The sequence below is a fragment of the Neoarius graeffei genome, chromosome 1 (genome assembly GCF_027579695.1).
Source record: "Neoarius graeffei isolate fNeoGra1 chromosome 1, fNeoGra1.pri, whole genome shotgun sequence".
NCBI lineage: Eukaryota > Metazoa > Chordata > Actinopteri > Siluriformes > Ariidae > Neoarius > Neoarius graeffei.
This window is the reverse complement of record NC_083569.1, coordinates 129,666,188-129,682,871: the sequence shown is the minus strand read 5'-3', so window position 1 is coordinate 129,682,871 and position 16,684 is coordinate 129,666,188. Positions and strand designations below refer to the sequence as shown.

The following is a 16,684-nucleotide window of genomic DNA, read 5'->3' as shown; positions in this document are numbered from 1 at the left end:
TTTTATTATTAATTATTAAATGTTTCTCCACTTGGTTATTCAGGTTTTATATTTAATTTGTCACCAGTATGTGTATATTGGTAAATGACACTTACTTCCATGTGAGTAAATGATATATGTTACCCATAGTACATGACTTTGTTACCATAAGATCTTAAATTGTGCACAGGCTCCAATGGACAATCAGTCACCATATGTATTACCTGTGGTAACTACAGATGTTGCATTCATTGTTCTTTGTCTGTTATTTTGTATATTCAAAATAATAATAATAATAAACTTTATTTAAAGATGGCGCCAATTTAGTACCGCTAATCTTACATTGGGCCATCTAAAAATAATTTACTGCATTTGAAACTGAGTTTCTAACTTATTTCTTTCCATTTTTTTATTCAGAAAGAAATGATGTTCTGTTACAAGTCACCTCCTGCTCCTTGTGTCCAGTTTCATACACCTCTTGACCTGACCTCCACAAACACAAGAAGAAATGGTACTGCTTCAGAAAGCCTTCAGATACCTGGAGAAATCAAATCTGAGAACCTGTCCACAGTAAGTTGCAGTAGCCCCAATAATAAACCCTCTTAGTCACTTAGAATTTTTCTTGACATCTTGATCCAAAATCAAGGTCAGCTGTTTCTGCTCAGCATTTTATATTTTATACTTGTCACATAGCATGGTGTTACTAGTAGTAATCCCCAGGGATGGAAGTAACTAATTACAGTTATTCTCATAACTGTAACAAAGTTGATTTTTTTTCTGTACTTATACTTTTTTGAGTATTTTTAAAGTTATAATTTTACTTTTACTCGAGTATGTTTATTTTGAAGTCATTTACTTTGCTATGATATACACTTCCTCTGTTACAGAATAAAAAAAAAAATCCATTAAATATATATCAGGAAATTATGTGATCTCCAACATGCCGTGTTGTGGTTACCACCCCTTTGTGGTGGAAAACAAACCTTTGAATTTGAATGGTGGTAATGGAGTCCCACAAGTGTTTCACAAGGAAATACATAAAAAAAACCCACACACATTAAAAGTATAGCAAATATTAGGAAAGTTACATTAGTACTTTGGCAGCTGATGACAGGTGTCAGTTTTTAGATGAACTTTGCTGTATTGATCGTCCATGTCCTTTTAGCCAAATATCAGAATAGATTAATGATCTCACTCAATGGCCGGCGTTGTCATATCCTGACATTTTCAGCTACCTCACTGAGTCTCCAGGGAGCAAGGAGAAACAAATGTATGAATGTGTTTTACTGTTGACTGTACAGCAACGTTTAGGCATGGTGAAAGCCTCCATCTCATATTTACCACCAGTTAAATTTTACCACTGTTAAAGCTAGAATGCTAACCTCCTAGTGGTTTTCCCTGGGCAACGGCTGCTGCAATGACCCTGGGCTGCGATACCATTGGGGGCGGGGCAGTGAACTAGCAGGTTTCCCTGCAAAGGCTTCCCCCGCTCCTGGCAGGTTCAACCATGGTGGGACGATTCCCAGGGGAGCTGCTGCTGGCTAATAGCACCCGCACTGCCTCAGCCCCCGATGGGCGGTCTACAAATCCAGCCGAGGTTGTGCAATGGGTTAGCAAACCCCCACATAAAACAAACCCGCTACGAAACCTTGCATATGGAACCCAAACTGGACTGACCCCAATGGAACCCCAACCATGGACCGGATGGACCTATGAGTTAAGTCTAATGGAACTGCAGCAATAAGAGATGCAACCTGGAATGTACTGTCCATGAAAAGGGAAGGATCAGCAGAGCTGGTTGCCAACGAACTGGCATGCCTGAGCGTCGCAGTAGCAGGTCTTACAGAAGTACGCTGGCCTGGATCTGGCACACATGTAGCAAACGACTACAACTTCCTTTGGTTGGGCAGGGATGATGGCCAACATCGCCAAGGGATTGCACTTGCCCTAGCTCCACCTGCCTCCCGAGCACTAGTCCACTGGAAACCAGTGAACAACAGACTGCTCCTCGCCCGCCTACGCCACAGCTACTGCCCCAACTAACATGGCAGCAGACAAGGAAAAGGACGAGTTTTTCACCCAGTTATCATCGCTTGTGACTGACATCTCCAGACCCGACATCGTTTGGATCCTTGGTGACCTCAATGCTACAACCGGGCCCGATAGAGCCGGGTTTGAGAGCACCATAGGCCCCCATGGAACTGGCACCTGCAACAACAATGGCATGAGACTCCTAGAGTTCTGCTCCAACTTTCGCCTACGAACAGAGCACTCCTTCTTCCAGCACAAGCTCATACACAGCCTGACCTGGATCAGAAACAACGGCCACACAAGGAAAACTCAACCACATCCTTACCAGCTGACGCTGGCACACCTCAACAGACTGCCGTGTCTACCGCAGTGCCAAGCTGGGAAACTCCAACCACAGGCTGCTCACCATGACGGTCTGTCTTTGACTGAAAAGGAACCACTCCACCAAAGCACAGTGCAAGGTCGACATCTCCAAACTGCGGTCTCCTGAAGTCGGAGCCCGCTTCCAGCTGAACCTTCACAACCGCTTCGTCGCCCTGTCTGCAGACCCAGATGAGGACAATCCAGAGAAGCTATGGAACGACCTCAAGCAAAGCATCATCACTGCTGCAGCCAGGGTGCTTGGGCACAAGAGAATGAAGAAGAGGAAGGACTTTCTGCCAGAGGAAACTCTTAGTGTTGTGGAGGCAAGAAGAACAGCCAGACTGGCAGGAAACCGCAGGGAGTGCAGCCGTCTTAACGTCAAACGCAACAAGCTGCTCTGCAAGGACAAGCTGAACTGGCTTGACAACCTAGCAGAAGAAGCAGAGGTGGCTGCCCATAGAGATGACCAAGGCTTTTTTTCTTTTTTTTTTTTTTTTAAATTTGTATAGTGCTTTTAACAATAAACATTGTCACAAAGCAGCTTTACAGAATTTGAACGACTTAAAATATGAGCTAATTTTATCCCTAATCTATCCCCAATGAGCACGCCTGTGGTGACGGTGGCAAGGAAAAACTCCCTCAGATGACATGAGGAAGAAACCTCGAGAGGAACCAGACTCAAAAGGGAAGCCATCCCCATCCGGGCAACAACAGACAACATGACTATAACATTAACAGTCCTAACATAAAGTCAGCTTTGTTGATCCTATAAACCCCCCACCGACGGAAACCCGAGCGCAAAACCGTTTACGACAACCATAGTCCCAAAGTCAGCAAGTCAACTGCAGTCCTAAAGTCAGCAAGTCAACTGCATTCCCCAGCCACAAAAGCGCCACTGCAAGAGTCCAGAGCGTCCTCCAGGCACAACCCCCAACTGTCCACATGGGGCCGCCCTCCACAGGAGCGATACAATGAGACTCCAGGATGGATCAGGCAAGGTCCGAGGAGCAGAAGAGGTCAGCATCTCGATCCCAGGACCAACATGTAACTCAGAGGGACAGATTTGGGGGGGGGGGGGAAGAGAGAGAAAACACAGGTTGTTAGGTATGCCCAATGGCACCTGAATAAGTAGGAACAGTATATATATTGCACTGAGTACAAGCAGGGACTCCGGCAACTAACTATGACAGCATAACTAAAAGGGGAGAGCCAGAAGGTAACACAGGCATGAGGGAGCCACGGGACATAAAGCAGCCAGCCACTACACCAGGCCTATTCAAATGGCGGCCCGCGGGCCACATGCGGCCCACACGCGACCCAGATGCGGCCCGGACGCGGCTGACGTGATGCGTCACTAATTCCGTATAGGCCAATACCACGAGTCTCCAAAACTTAGTACATGCATTTTCATTACCTGATAAAAATAAATAGATAATATTGTAATAATTATTTTGCACGTTTGTTATTTCCCAGCTACTGTTAACTCAGTATGTTCAAATGGAAACAACAAATAGCCTATGCATACTCTATCAAGTGTGCGGAAAAGCGGAAGAGTGGTATGTGTGGAAGAGCGGAACTAGCGACACTAGCAACATATGAGTCCCTAGCAACATGCTGCATACAAAGACGTGCTGTATTTTAAGCTAGGCACTGTTTAAAAAAAGAAAGAAACAAACATGTCTCTCTCTACATGTAAGCGAAAAATTGAGGACGAGAATCGTCGATTCAACCCAGCATGGACTGAGAAATATTTGTTTATTTTGCCGACTGCCAACGCCAAACCAATGTGTTTGATATGCAACGAATGCATTTCTGTGCTAAAAGATTACAATATTCGGAGACACCACCTGGAAAAACACCCAACATTCCGCGTGAACTTCCCGGAGGGATCTGCAGAGAGGGCTGCTAAAGTACAGAGCCTGATCGCGTCTTACTCTCGGAGCACGACAACCATGGTAAGAGCTTGCACCTCTCAAGAAAGAGCTACATCAGCATCTCTGAGGGTAGCTTGGATTTTGGCTAAAAAGAAAATGCCATTCACCGTCTCCGAAACAGTGAAAGAATGTGCGTTGGCCATGGTGGAGGAGGTCATAAGTGATGAAAAAATAAAAACAAATGTGGTGTCAGCTCTCAAAAACGTCCCCTTGTCAGACACCTCTAACAGTCGTAGAGTAGAAATACTTGCTACCCAAGCATTTGACTCGCTGCTAAATGATCTGAAAAAAGCTGACGTGATGTCTGTAGCTGTAGACGAGTCAACAGATCAAAGTGATACAGCACAATTGTGCATATATGTGCGCTTTTATGATGGCACAATCTTTCGAGAGGAGCTGCTCGGCTTACTGCCGTTAGAAGAACACACAACGGGCGAGGTGATTTTTGACAAAATTTCATCTTTCTTCAGGGACAACGGTCTGGACATGAAACGTGTGTGCATGCTTGTGACTGATGGGGCTCCATCCATGACAGGCAAAAAAAGTGGGTTGGTAGCGCGTTGGTCTGCTATCTCACCTGACTTGAAATATGTGCACTGCATTGTGCACCAGGCAGTGCTGTGTTCAAAGCTAAGCGGGGAGCTGAAAGAAGTGATGGATGATGTGATGGCTATAATTAACTTTATTCGATCCACGTCAAGCCTCCAACATCGCTTGTTCCGTCAGCTGTTGGCAGAAATGAATGCAGACCATTACGATCTCCTTTTGCACAACGATGTCCGATGGCTGTCCAAAGGCCGAGCACTGGATCGCTTCTGTCATCTCCGAGAGGAGATAGCGGTTTTTCTGCGCAACAACAAGCACAGGAAAGCGCATATCCACTTGAATCGCATGCGTGATGATGCATTCATGTCTGCTGTGTGCTTTCTAAACGACATATTCAAGCATCTGAATGACCTAAATTTGGCATTACAAGGCAGAGATAAAACGGTCATTGATCTTGTGGAACAGATGAGGGCATTCCCCGTCAAATTGGATCTTTTCGCCACTGACCTTACAGGCAGAATGTTGCATTTCCCGACGCTCCGCGAATACATCGCATCCCCGACACAAATCACAGACGTGATGAGGGATTTCATTGCAAAGCTGAACGAAAATTTTGCTGCTCGACTGGATGGACTTGCTCTGCCCACGGAGGTTATGGCCTTTGCCAGAGACCCATTCACTGCTGCAAAAGAAGGAGACTTATCTGCCAGAGCAAAGCAAGCGGTCCCTTCCATCGACGAGGGTAAATTCATTCTTGAACTTGTTGACATGCAGTCATCTGCTACCATGGCTGGGGTGCTTCGCAACGATGGGCCAGCAAAGTTCTGGAGTGATTTGAACTCACACCAATTCCCCAACACCAAGAAAGTGGCAATCTTCGTGCTCAGTATGTTTGGATCAACATACACTTGCGAATCGAGCTTTTCACATGTGAACGCAATTAAGAACAGTTATCGGTGCTCCCTAACTGACAACAAACTTCACCAGTGCCTTCGGATTGGGTTGACATCTTATGCACCAAACATCACAGATCTTGTGCAAAACAAAAAATGCCACTTCTCACACTGAAGGCAGCAGTGGGCTAATGTTCTGTTCAGTAGCCTAATGAACAGTGAGAAATGTTGATAAATGTTGAATTTTTTGTTTGTTTTAAATAAAGGGCACAATAAAGAGTGTTGTTCAAGTGAATTTTGATTAGGCCTCTTCAATGTTGGATTGAAATATAATAGACATAATAGAATATAGGGCAGGCTAGACATTATTTATTTTGACAATAATAATAATAATAATAATAATAATAATAACAATAATAATAATAATAATAATAATAATAATAATAATAATAAATAGATAGATAATCGGCTGTGCCACTTGTTAGTGACCTCGGAGAACTTGTGGCCCAGCTCAAGCTCTTGGATTCAAAATGTGGCCCAGAAGGAAAACTAATTGAATAGCCCTGATCTACATGCTCCCCCTTGGACATATCATCACCAGACATGGTATCTCCTTCCACTGCTACGCCGATGACACCCAGCTCTACCTCAGGACAACCCCCACCTCATCTGTTCCCCAGCCAACATCCACCCTGGCCACCTGTCTGGAGGAGATTGAGGCGTGGATGAGACACAATTTTCTACAACTAAACAGATCCAAAACAGAAGCAATACTGGTTGGCACTCCTCATCAGCTCCGCTCTTCCACCATCACCAGCATCTCCTTCTCTGGCCAAAACATCCCCTTATCCACAGCTGTCACTAACTTGGGTGTTAAAATGGACTCACACCTCACCTTTGACATCCACATCAAACATCTTTGTAAGACAGCCTTCTATCACCTCAGAAACATAGCCAAACTCCGTCCTTTACTCAGCCTGGGAGATGCAGAGAAGCTCGTCCACGCCTTTGTCTCCTCCAGACTGGACTACTGCAATGCACTCCTCATCGGGATTCCTGGCAAGAACATCCAGAGGCTTCAATACATCCAGAACTCTGCTGCCAGGATCCTGATGAGGGTGCGCAAACATGAACACATCACCCCCATTCTGAAAAACCTTCACTGGCTCCCGGTCCATTTCAGAATCCAGTACAAGGTCTCACTTCTCACCCACCAGTGCATAAATGGAAATGCCCCCCACTACCTACAAGAACTCCTCACCCCCCAGGTCAACACACGCTCCCTCCGGTCCATAAACACAAATACCCTCCACATACCCAGAACCAAACTCCACAGTATGGGTGACAGGGCCTTTTCCTGTGCTGCTCCAAGGCTGTGGAACGCCCTCCCTGACCATCTAAGGGCCCCACAGCCTACAGAAACCTTTAAAAGGCACTTAAAAACACATCTTTTTAAATTGGCCTACTGTTAATCTTGTTCCTTCTTTTTATTTTTATTTTATTGCCTCTGCTTCCTTTTATTTTTTATTGCAATACTTTTTTTATTGCAACCCTTTTTTTAACTTCCCTTTTTATCCACCTTTTGTAGCACTTTGAGATTTTAACAATAGAAAGTGCATTATAAATAAAATTTATTATTATTATTATTTTATTACAATAATCCAACCTGGAGGGAACGAAAGCATGAACTAGTTTTTCCGTGTCACATAGTGACATTAAATTTCTTATCTTTGCAATATTTCTGAGATGAAAGAAAGCTATCCGGGTGATGTTATCAGTGTGAGTTTCGAATGAAAGACTGGGGTCAATAATCACTCCGAGGTCTTTTACTGCTGCACATGAAGAAACAGAAAGGCCATCCAGAGTCACTGTGTAATCAGAAAACTTACTTCTAGCTGTATGTGGTCCGAGTACAAGTACTTCAGTCTTGTCAGAGTTAAGCAGAAGGAAATTAATAAGCATCCAGTAAGCATTCCTCAATTCTATTAAGCTGGTGTCTCTCATCAGGTTTTGCAGAAACATACAACTGTGTATCATCAGCATAACAGTGGAAACTAATACAATGTTTACGAATAACATCACCCAGAGGTAACATATATAAAGAAAAAAGTAGTGGACCCAAGACAGAACCTTGTGGAACACCAAACTTTACCTCGGTACGTCTAGAAATATCACCATTTATATCAACATGCTGATAGCGATCAGTTAAGTAAGAGCTGAGCCAGAAGAGGGCCATTCCCTTAACACCTACAAAATTTTCTAGTCTATCCAGAAGAATGGAATGATCAGTGGTATCAAATGCTGCACTAAGGTCAAGCAACACAAGTAGCGAGACACAGCCCTGATCAGACGCCAACAGTAGGTCATTTACTACTTTAACCAGTGCTGTCTCTGTGCTAGGATGAGGTCTAAATCCTGACTGATACATTTCATGGATGTTATTCCTATGTAAATATGAGAATAACTGCTGTGCCACAGCTTTTTCAAGGATCTTGGAGATAAGGGGGAGGTTTGATATTGGCCGATAATTGGACAGCTGACAGGGATCAAGGTCAGGTTTTTTAATCAGGGGTTTGATAACTGCAAGTTTAAAGGATTTGGGTACATAGCCAATCGTAAGAGAAGAATTAATTATTTTTAGAAGCGGTTCAATTACTCCAGGTATTATCTGTTTGAATAGATGTGTAGGTAAGGGTTCTAGTATGCAAGTTGAAGCTTTTGGTGCAGAGATTAATGAAAGTAATTCAGTTTCTTTTAGGGGAGTAAAACTTTCTAATTATATTGTTAACTACAGGGTCACTTACATTGTCTGACCTTAAATTAGTAGTTTGAATTTTTTGTCAGATATTCTCAATTTTGTCATTAAAAAAATTCATGAAATCGTTGCTACTACATACTACAGGTGTGCATGTGTCTATAGTGGACTTATTCCTGGTTAATTTTGCTACAGTATTAAATAGGAATCTAGGATTATTTTTGTTATCTTCTATTAGGGAGGAGAGATATGTTGATCTAGCAGCACTAAGAGCTTTTCTATACTTAAAGGAGCTCCCCTTCCAAGCTAATTTGAACACTACCAATTTTGTTTGACGGCATTTACATTCCAATTTTCAAGTGGTCTATTTTAATGTGCGAGTGCCATCATTATACCAGGGTGCTAATTTTTTTGTTTCTGACCATTTTCCTTTTAAGAGGAGCTACATTATCTAAGGTATGGCAGAATGTTGATTTTAAGCATTCAGTTGCCTGATCAAGTTCTGCAGGGGCTGACAGTGACCCAATCAAGGCTCCCTCTACAGGACCCGAAGGACCCTCTCTGAGAAGACATCACCACCTACCGCCTGCGTGAAAGCCATGGATGGAACTATCCCAGACACTCCAGATAAACAGATGGAGCAGTGGAGGGAGCATTTTCAGAGCTTGCTCAACTGTCCAGCACCACCCCCCTCTCCCCAGCTGGAAGAACTAGCTGCCTCAGCCAGGGAGGACAATTCTGTCCCTACTGGTCCCCCAACTCTAGCTGAAGTGGTCAAGGCCATACGGAAACTCAAACCTGGCTGGGCCGCAGGGGCCAACAGAATCGCCCTAGAGTTGCTGCTGCAGTAGCAGGTCAGGTCCAACAACTGTTTACTGCCATCTGGAGTAACGAGACCATCCCGGCGGACTGGCTGCAAGATGTCATTCTTCCCTTCTGGAAGAAGGGGCCCAAAGACCTCTGCAGCAACTACAGAGGGATCACAAACGATATTTTACATGATTTTGTTAACATAAGATTTCAAATTGTGCATAGGCTCAAATGGACTAGGCACTGTATCTAATATCAAGTGACTACAGATGTTACATTCAGATTGTTGTTTTTTTTTAATCTATTATTTTGTCTACTCAAAAATATTTTGCTGCATTTGAAACTGAGTTTCTAACTTATTTCCATTTTTTCTGATCCAGAAAGGAATGATGTTCTCTTGCAAGTTGTCTCCTGTTCCCTTTGTCCAGTTTCATACACCTCTCGACCTGACCTCCACAAGCACATCAAGAGATGGCACTGTAGAAAGACTAAAGATATCTAGAGAAATCAAATCTGAGAACCTGTCCACGGTAAGTTGCAGTAGCGCCAATAATAATAAAAAATCTTCATCACTTATATCTTTTCTTGACATTCTTGATCCAAAATCAAGGTCAGTTGTTTCTGCTCAACATTTTATATTTTATACTTGTCACATAGCATGGTGTCACACGGGCGCCGCCAGAAATTTTGGGCCCCATGAAAGATTAGAATTTTGGGCCCCCCAACTTTGTCCACCCTTGTGACAATTGCACTATTGTCATTATTTGACTTTTGATAGCCCATGGACCTTGACCACTGTCAAGTCATTGTCATGACTTTATTACATTTTATGTATTAACCTACCAGGGACTAGGTGAAAACTGGTCAGTGACTAATTCTGGTGCATTTACACAAATTTACACAATTTTACACAAATGAAAATTCAAGATTTTGCCACATGCCTTCTTGTGCTAGGACAATTGGTAGTGAAATGTGTGATGTGACTGCTAATAAATCATAGAAAAAGTTTTCTACCCAGCATCAAAATACCTATGAAAATCCCATGGATTGTTATGTGTTAGGTAGAAAGCTGTGTGTACTGTTCTGCAAAAAGGGAATATGTTCAAAGCAAAGTGTGTCTAGACAGAAATTTGAGCGTAAGCAGAGTTAGACTATAGATAGTTTTCACATGCCGTCACAGAGTCGGGGATTCCCTAGTGGTGGCCATCTTGTGGGTCAAGCTTACCGTACGGGTCACTGAGCACACATTGTAATGCGCGAGTACAAAGTCTTCAAAAGAACCCAAGCAGGCTATTTAAAGCTAGCAATGGTGCACACCTGTTGTATTCACGGCTGTCGTAATAGGTCAGATGATGACGTCAAGCGGAGCTTTTATGGAATTCCCACTGTACGGGAGCACGAAGGCGAGCAAACAAAGAAACTCAGCATACAAAGGAGAAATCTATGGCTTACAAGAATCAACCGCAAGGATTATCAGCCTTCCAAACACAGCAAAGTCTGCTCCGATCATTTTATAAGTGGTAAGTTGTTTAAATAAACAATCAGTTGTGTTTAAGTTTGTTTTTGGAAACCAAAACATCATGTAAACAATCTCTAGAGAATGCCTAACTGGAACCGCTGAGTGTACGTTTACATTGTAATGTACACTTAATATCGCTCGTTTGTCACATTTCTATTTGACACTTGTCACTTCACTCACGCAAGGGTCATTTTTGAAAAACATTTTAGGTCTATTCTGTATGATTTGATTTGTGTTTAATCCCAGGGATGCAAACAGCGCGCCTTTTGGCAGATGCCACCTTTTTCACGGCTGAATCGCGCAGATCCGATTTTTTTTTTTTTTTTAGGGGGGGCGTTGGAGTGTCTGATTATAATTTCAAAGTAAATTCTGTATTAAAATTACTAAATAAGCAAATCTGTTACAGTCCATGAAACAGGAAATATAAGGATGAGAAAAAAACAGTTTAAATCGGAAAGCTGCGCACATTTGCGCAGTCCTGCACACCGCTCGGGCTGTGCAAATGTGCGCAGCTTCCCGATTTAAACTGTTTTTTTCTCATCCTTACACTTCCTGTTTCACGGACTGTAACGGATTTGCTTATTTAGTAATTTTAATACAGAATTTACTTTGAAATTATAATCAGACACTCCAACGCCCCCCCTAAAAAAAAATCGGATCTGCGCGATTCAGCCGTGAAAAAGGCGGTATCCGCCAAAAGGCGCGCTGTAGAATATATAAAGTTGTATATATCAGACAGCCTTTAAAGTTTGATGAAGTCAGTTTCAGGCTTTGGAGCAGGCTTTGGCAGTTTCAGGCTTTGGCAGCCCTGCATAGTCACTTGAAAATGCATCTTTGTCCACTTCATAGGGGTCAATTCCCCCAATCAAGGCCAGTTTGGCTGCATACCATTGTCGTGAGATGTCGTCTAATGTATCTATATACTTCTGTTTGCTTGATTTTGCTGACATTGATCTTTATTTTAGAAAACTGACTATATAACTTCATAAATTTGTCCGAGATAACATAGTCGGTAATGGCGATGGTCCGTTTTGTTTGACCCACAAGATGGCAGCTGGAGGGCGTTCCCCGGAATGCCGTGATGTCAGTAAAAACTATCTATTGGTTGCCCCTCCATGGGCCAGGAGTTTTTGATCTTGTTTTCTAATTTACACTTTTATATTGTTTGACCAGTAGATGGCAGAATAAGCCCAGACATAATTCAGGCCGGCGGCACGGTGGTGTAGTGGTTAGCACTGTCGCCTCACAGCAAGAAGGTCTGAGTTCGAGCCCCGCGGCCGGTGAGGGCCTTTCTGTGCGGAGTTTGCATGTTCTCCCCATGTTCGCGTGGGTTTCCTCCGGGTGCTCCGGTTTCCTCCACAGTCCAAAGACATGCAGGTTAGGTTAACTGGTGACTCTAAATTGACTGTAGGTGTGAATGTGAGTGTGAATGGTTGTCTATGTGTCAGCCCTGTGATGACCTGGCGACTTGTCCAGGGTGTACCCCGCCTTTCGCCCGTAGTCAGCTGGGACAGGCTCCAGCTTGCCTGCGACCCTGTAGAACAGGATAAAGCGGCTAGAGATAATGAGATGAGATGAGATAATTCAGGCCAATATAAGCCCATACATAAGAAAAAAGGAAATAAAATGGTGAATGATGAGCAGCTATTATTGAGTTGACTGTAAATAAACATAACCAACATTATTTAACACACTGCTTTGAACTCTTCTTCATTCAAGTGTGCAAAATTGGGCTACTTAGTATGGAGTTCATTCGTTCATGTGTTGACACAACTTGCATGCATCACTGTATCTGTATGGATTTATAAGATATACATTCTTTATAGGCTACTTCAGTGCCAGAGAGTTCCAGAAAACATCAGTAATCACAATTTCGTAACGTAACGTAATATTTCATCTTGTTTATCACACAAGTCAGTTCAGTTATTAAAATGGAAAAATGTCACTGTACAAACTGTAAAAGTGTTCTCTTGATAGGCTAATCCAACCACGTTCATACTGTTCATTTACCATTCATTAATATTTTGAACACACGTGAGCGATAGCTACCTTTCTTTGGGAAAAACTGAGTGACCAGTTGCCTGCCTCTCCGGTCCCTCTCAGCTTTCAGCTGCCTTTCTTTACGTTTTTGACAGCCACTCTTCATATTTAGCGATCATAGACTGTACGCACTCCACTGCTGGCTGGCTGGCTGCTGCACTGCGACACAGCAGCAAGTAGCATTACACCGATCAGCACACAGATTTAACACATCACGCTTCTACCAGAACTGGACCGTACCATTTCGCAAAAGGGGGAGGGTTAAATGACAATATGTTGAAGAACTCAAGAAATAGACAACCTTGTTCAATTAGCTCATTTTACCAGATGGAATATTGCATTGTTGTTATTTCAAAAGTCTTATTAAAATCATTAAAAGCATATTATCAGCCCCTTAAAGGGCCCCATGGCAGTGCTGGGCCCCTAGAATTGTTCTAACCTTTCCCCCCCTGGTGGCGCCCATGGTGTCATGTAACGTATGGACTGTATGAACACACAATGCTGGTACAGCTATAGAAAAATGTCAGTTTACCCAAAACTTGACTTGACAGTTCCATTCTCAAGAAGGAATGAAATAAGCTTCATCCTCATGCAGGGACATGCCCACATTTTAAACAAACAACATTTTTAAACAATTTTATATTTGTAAGCCACAAGAAAAAAGCCTGTAACATGATGAACTGTGGGCAGCACGGTGGTGTAGTGGTTAGCGCTGTCGCCTCACAGCAAGAAGGTCCGGGTTCGAGCCCCGTGGCCGGCGAGGGCCTTTCTGTGCGGAGTTTGCATGTTGTCTGCGTGGGTTTCCTCAGGGTGCTCTGGTTTCCCCCACAGTTAGTTAACTGGTGACACTAAATTGACCGTAGATGTGAATGTGAGTGTGAATGGTTGTCTGTGTCTATGTGTCAGCCCTGTGATGACCTGGCGACTTGTCCAGGGTGTACCCCGCCTTTCACCCGTAGTCAGCTGGGATAGGCTCCAGCTTGCCTGCGACCCTGTGGAACAAGATAAAGCGGCTAGAGATAATGGGATGAGATGAGATTTAAGTTCAATAAATAATACTACATCTGGTAACTCTCAGCTACATACTTTAATTCCTAACACATTCCCAGTTCACCAGTGTATATTACACCATAGAATGGAGGCGAAGTAGAAAATAAAAGTCAAGTCAAGTTTATTTGTATAGCGCTTTTAACAATAGACATTGTCGCAAAGCAACTTTACAGAATTTGAATGACTTAAAACATGAGCTAATTTTATCCCTAATCTATCCCCAATGATGAAGCCTATGGTGACGGTGGCAAGGAAAAACTCCCTCAATCGACATGAGGAAGAAACCTCAAGAGGAACCAGACTCAAAAGGGAACCCATCCTCATTTGGGCAACAACAGACAACATGACTATAACATTAACAGTTTTAACAAGAAGTCAGTTTTGTTGATGTTATAAACTCTTCACTGATGGAAACTTGAGTACAAAACTGTTCAACTGACAACTGCAGTCCTAAAGTTACCAAGTCAACTGTAGTCCTCAGCCATAAAAGCATCACTGTAAGTGTCCAGAGTGTCTTCCAAGTGTGACTTTCAACTGTCCATATGGGGCCGTCCTCCACAGGAGCTATGTGGTGAGACTCCAGCCAGACATGGGGCATCAGGATGGATCAGGCAGGTCTCCAAGGAGCAGAAAAGGTCAGCATCTCAATCTCAGGATTGACATGTAACTCAGAGGGACAGATGGTGGAAGGGAAGAGAGAGAAAACAGGTTGTTAGGTATGCCCAATGTCACCTGAATAAGTAGGAACAGTATACATTTTTCACTGAGTACAAGCAGGGACTCTGGCAAAAACTAACTATGACAGCATAACTAAAAGGGGAGAGCCAGAAGGTAACACAGGCATGAGGGAGCCCCGGGACATAAAGCAGCAGCCACTACACCGTCAACAAACTCGAGTGAGTGAGTGGGGGACTGACAGCATCCATACATCCCAGTTTACCAAAACACTATGTCTTGGGACCCTCCAGATCTACTCCTTTACCTCATCAACACCATTAACAAAAGGCTTGACTAAACAGATATGTTTTCAGCCTAGACTTAAACACTGAGACTGTCTGATTCCTGAACATTACTTGGAAGGCTGTTCCATAACTGTGGGGCTTTGTAAGAAAAGGCTCTGCCCCCTGATGTAGCCTTCACTATACGAGGTACCAGCAGATAGCCTGCACCTTTTGATCCAAGTAGGCGTGGTGGGTCATAAAGGACCAGAAGTTCGCTCAGGTACTGTGGTGTGAGACCATTCAGTGCTTTAAAGGTCAATAGTAGTATTTTATAATCAATACGAAATTTGACTGGGAGCCAATGCAGTGTTGAAAGTTTTGGTTGAATAAAATATTGATGAGCAACTCATCAATGTGAGGCATTGCGTACACGTTGAATTTAGACATTGTGTTGACTTTTCTATAGTCCACACAGAACTGGACTGACCCGCCAGCCTTGGGCACCAAGGCCACTGGGCTGCTCTAGTCGCTGTGTGACTCCTCAATTATGCCCATGCCGAGCATGGCCTTGAGTTTGTCCCAAATCACCTTTTATTGTGTTCGGGTAAGTGGTAAGGGTGGCTATGCACCACCACCCCTGGGGGCATTTCAGTGTGGTGTTCTATGAGGTGGGTGCAGCCGGGAAGGGGCGAGAACACATCAGAAAATTCCTCCTACAACTTGGCCACCTCTGTGAGTTTTTTCTGGTGAGAGGTGGTCTCCACAAGGGACTGGAGCGGTTCAGGTTGTGGTTTTGGTTGTTTTTACCTCCAGCCCCAGCTCCGCCTTCTCCGGAACTACTGACACCAACACCACAGGGACTCCCTTTTTCTATTGTTTTAATTGGTTGAGGTGGTATATTTGTATAGCCCTGCCCCTATCCATTCACCTCACTTCATAGTCAACATCCGCGACTCGCCGTATGACCTCGAAGGGCCCTTGCTACTTGGCGACTAATTTGGAACTTGACGTGGGCAATAACACGAGTACTTTATTTCCCTGAATGAACTCTCTAAGGCGTGTGCCCCTGTTGTACAGCCGGGTTTGACGTTCTTGTGCCTGCTGCAAATTCTCCTGGGCTAAGTGCGTGAGGGCGTGGAGCTTTGTGCGCAGGTCGAGAATGTATTGAATTTCATTCTTACGATGTGAAGGTCCCTCCTCCCAATTTTCCTGCAGCATGTCCAAGATGCCGCGCGGCTTTCGGCCATATAATAATTCAAACGGGGAAAATCCCGTGGAGGCTTGCCGGACCTCTCATACTGCAAATAACAGGGGCTCGAGCCATCTGTTCCAATTACATGCGTCTTCACTTACAAACTTTCAAATTAAGTTTTTAAGTGTTTGATTAAACCTCTCTACCAAACCATCCATTTGTGGGTGATAAACGCTGGTGCGGATAGATTTAATTCCCAACAACTCATACAGTTCATGCAGTGTGCATGACATAAACCAGGGGTGTCAAACATATGGCCCACGGGCCGAATCCGGCCCGCTAGATGGTTTAATCCAGCCCCAGACTTGTAGAGAAAAAAATTTCTAAGGATGTAAAAAAAAAAAAAGTAAATCTCTAGCCCATTCCTGTGACGACTTGTGAATTTTTAAAGAAATAACCGAAATGCTCATTTCAGCCGCTAGGGGCAGCCAAAAAAAGCAGCACTGACATAACAAGAGATCAGGAAATAAACAGCACATTTTAGCAACTTGCCCAGATATGCTGTCTGATTCCATGAATGGCAGTCTTGCCTCACCACTATTAAGTTGCTATCAAAATTATCAAGAGTGAT

General features: G+C 43.6%; 1 protein-coding gene across 1 annotated transcript in view; it reads left to right on the top strand.

The window, feature by feature from the left end:
- The window catches only part of LOC132883584 (gastrula zinc finger protein XlCGF26.1-like), a 101,273-nt gene that overhangs the window by 27,430 nt on the left and 57,159 nt on the right, over window positions 1-16,684 (top strand). The window contains exons 2-3 of the mRNA XM_060917376.1: window positions 397-549; window positions 9,692-9,841. Coding sequence (XP_060773359.1) covers window positions 397-549; window positions 9,692-9,841 — 303 coding nt within the window. The remainder of the gene's footprint in view (window positions 1-396; window positions 550-9,691; window positions 9,842-16,684) is intronic.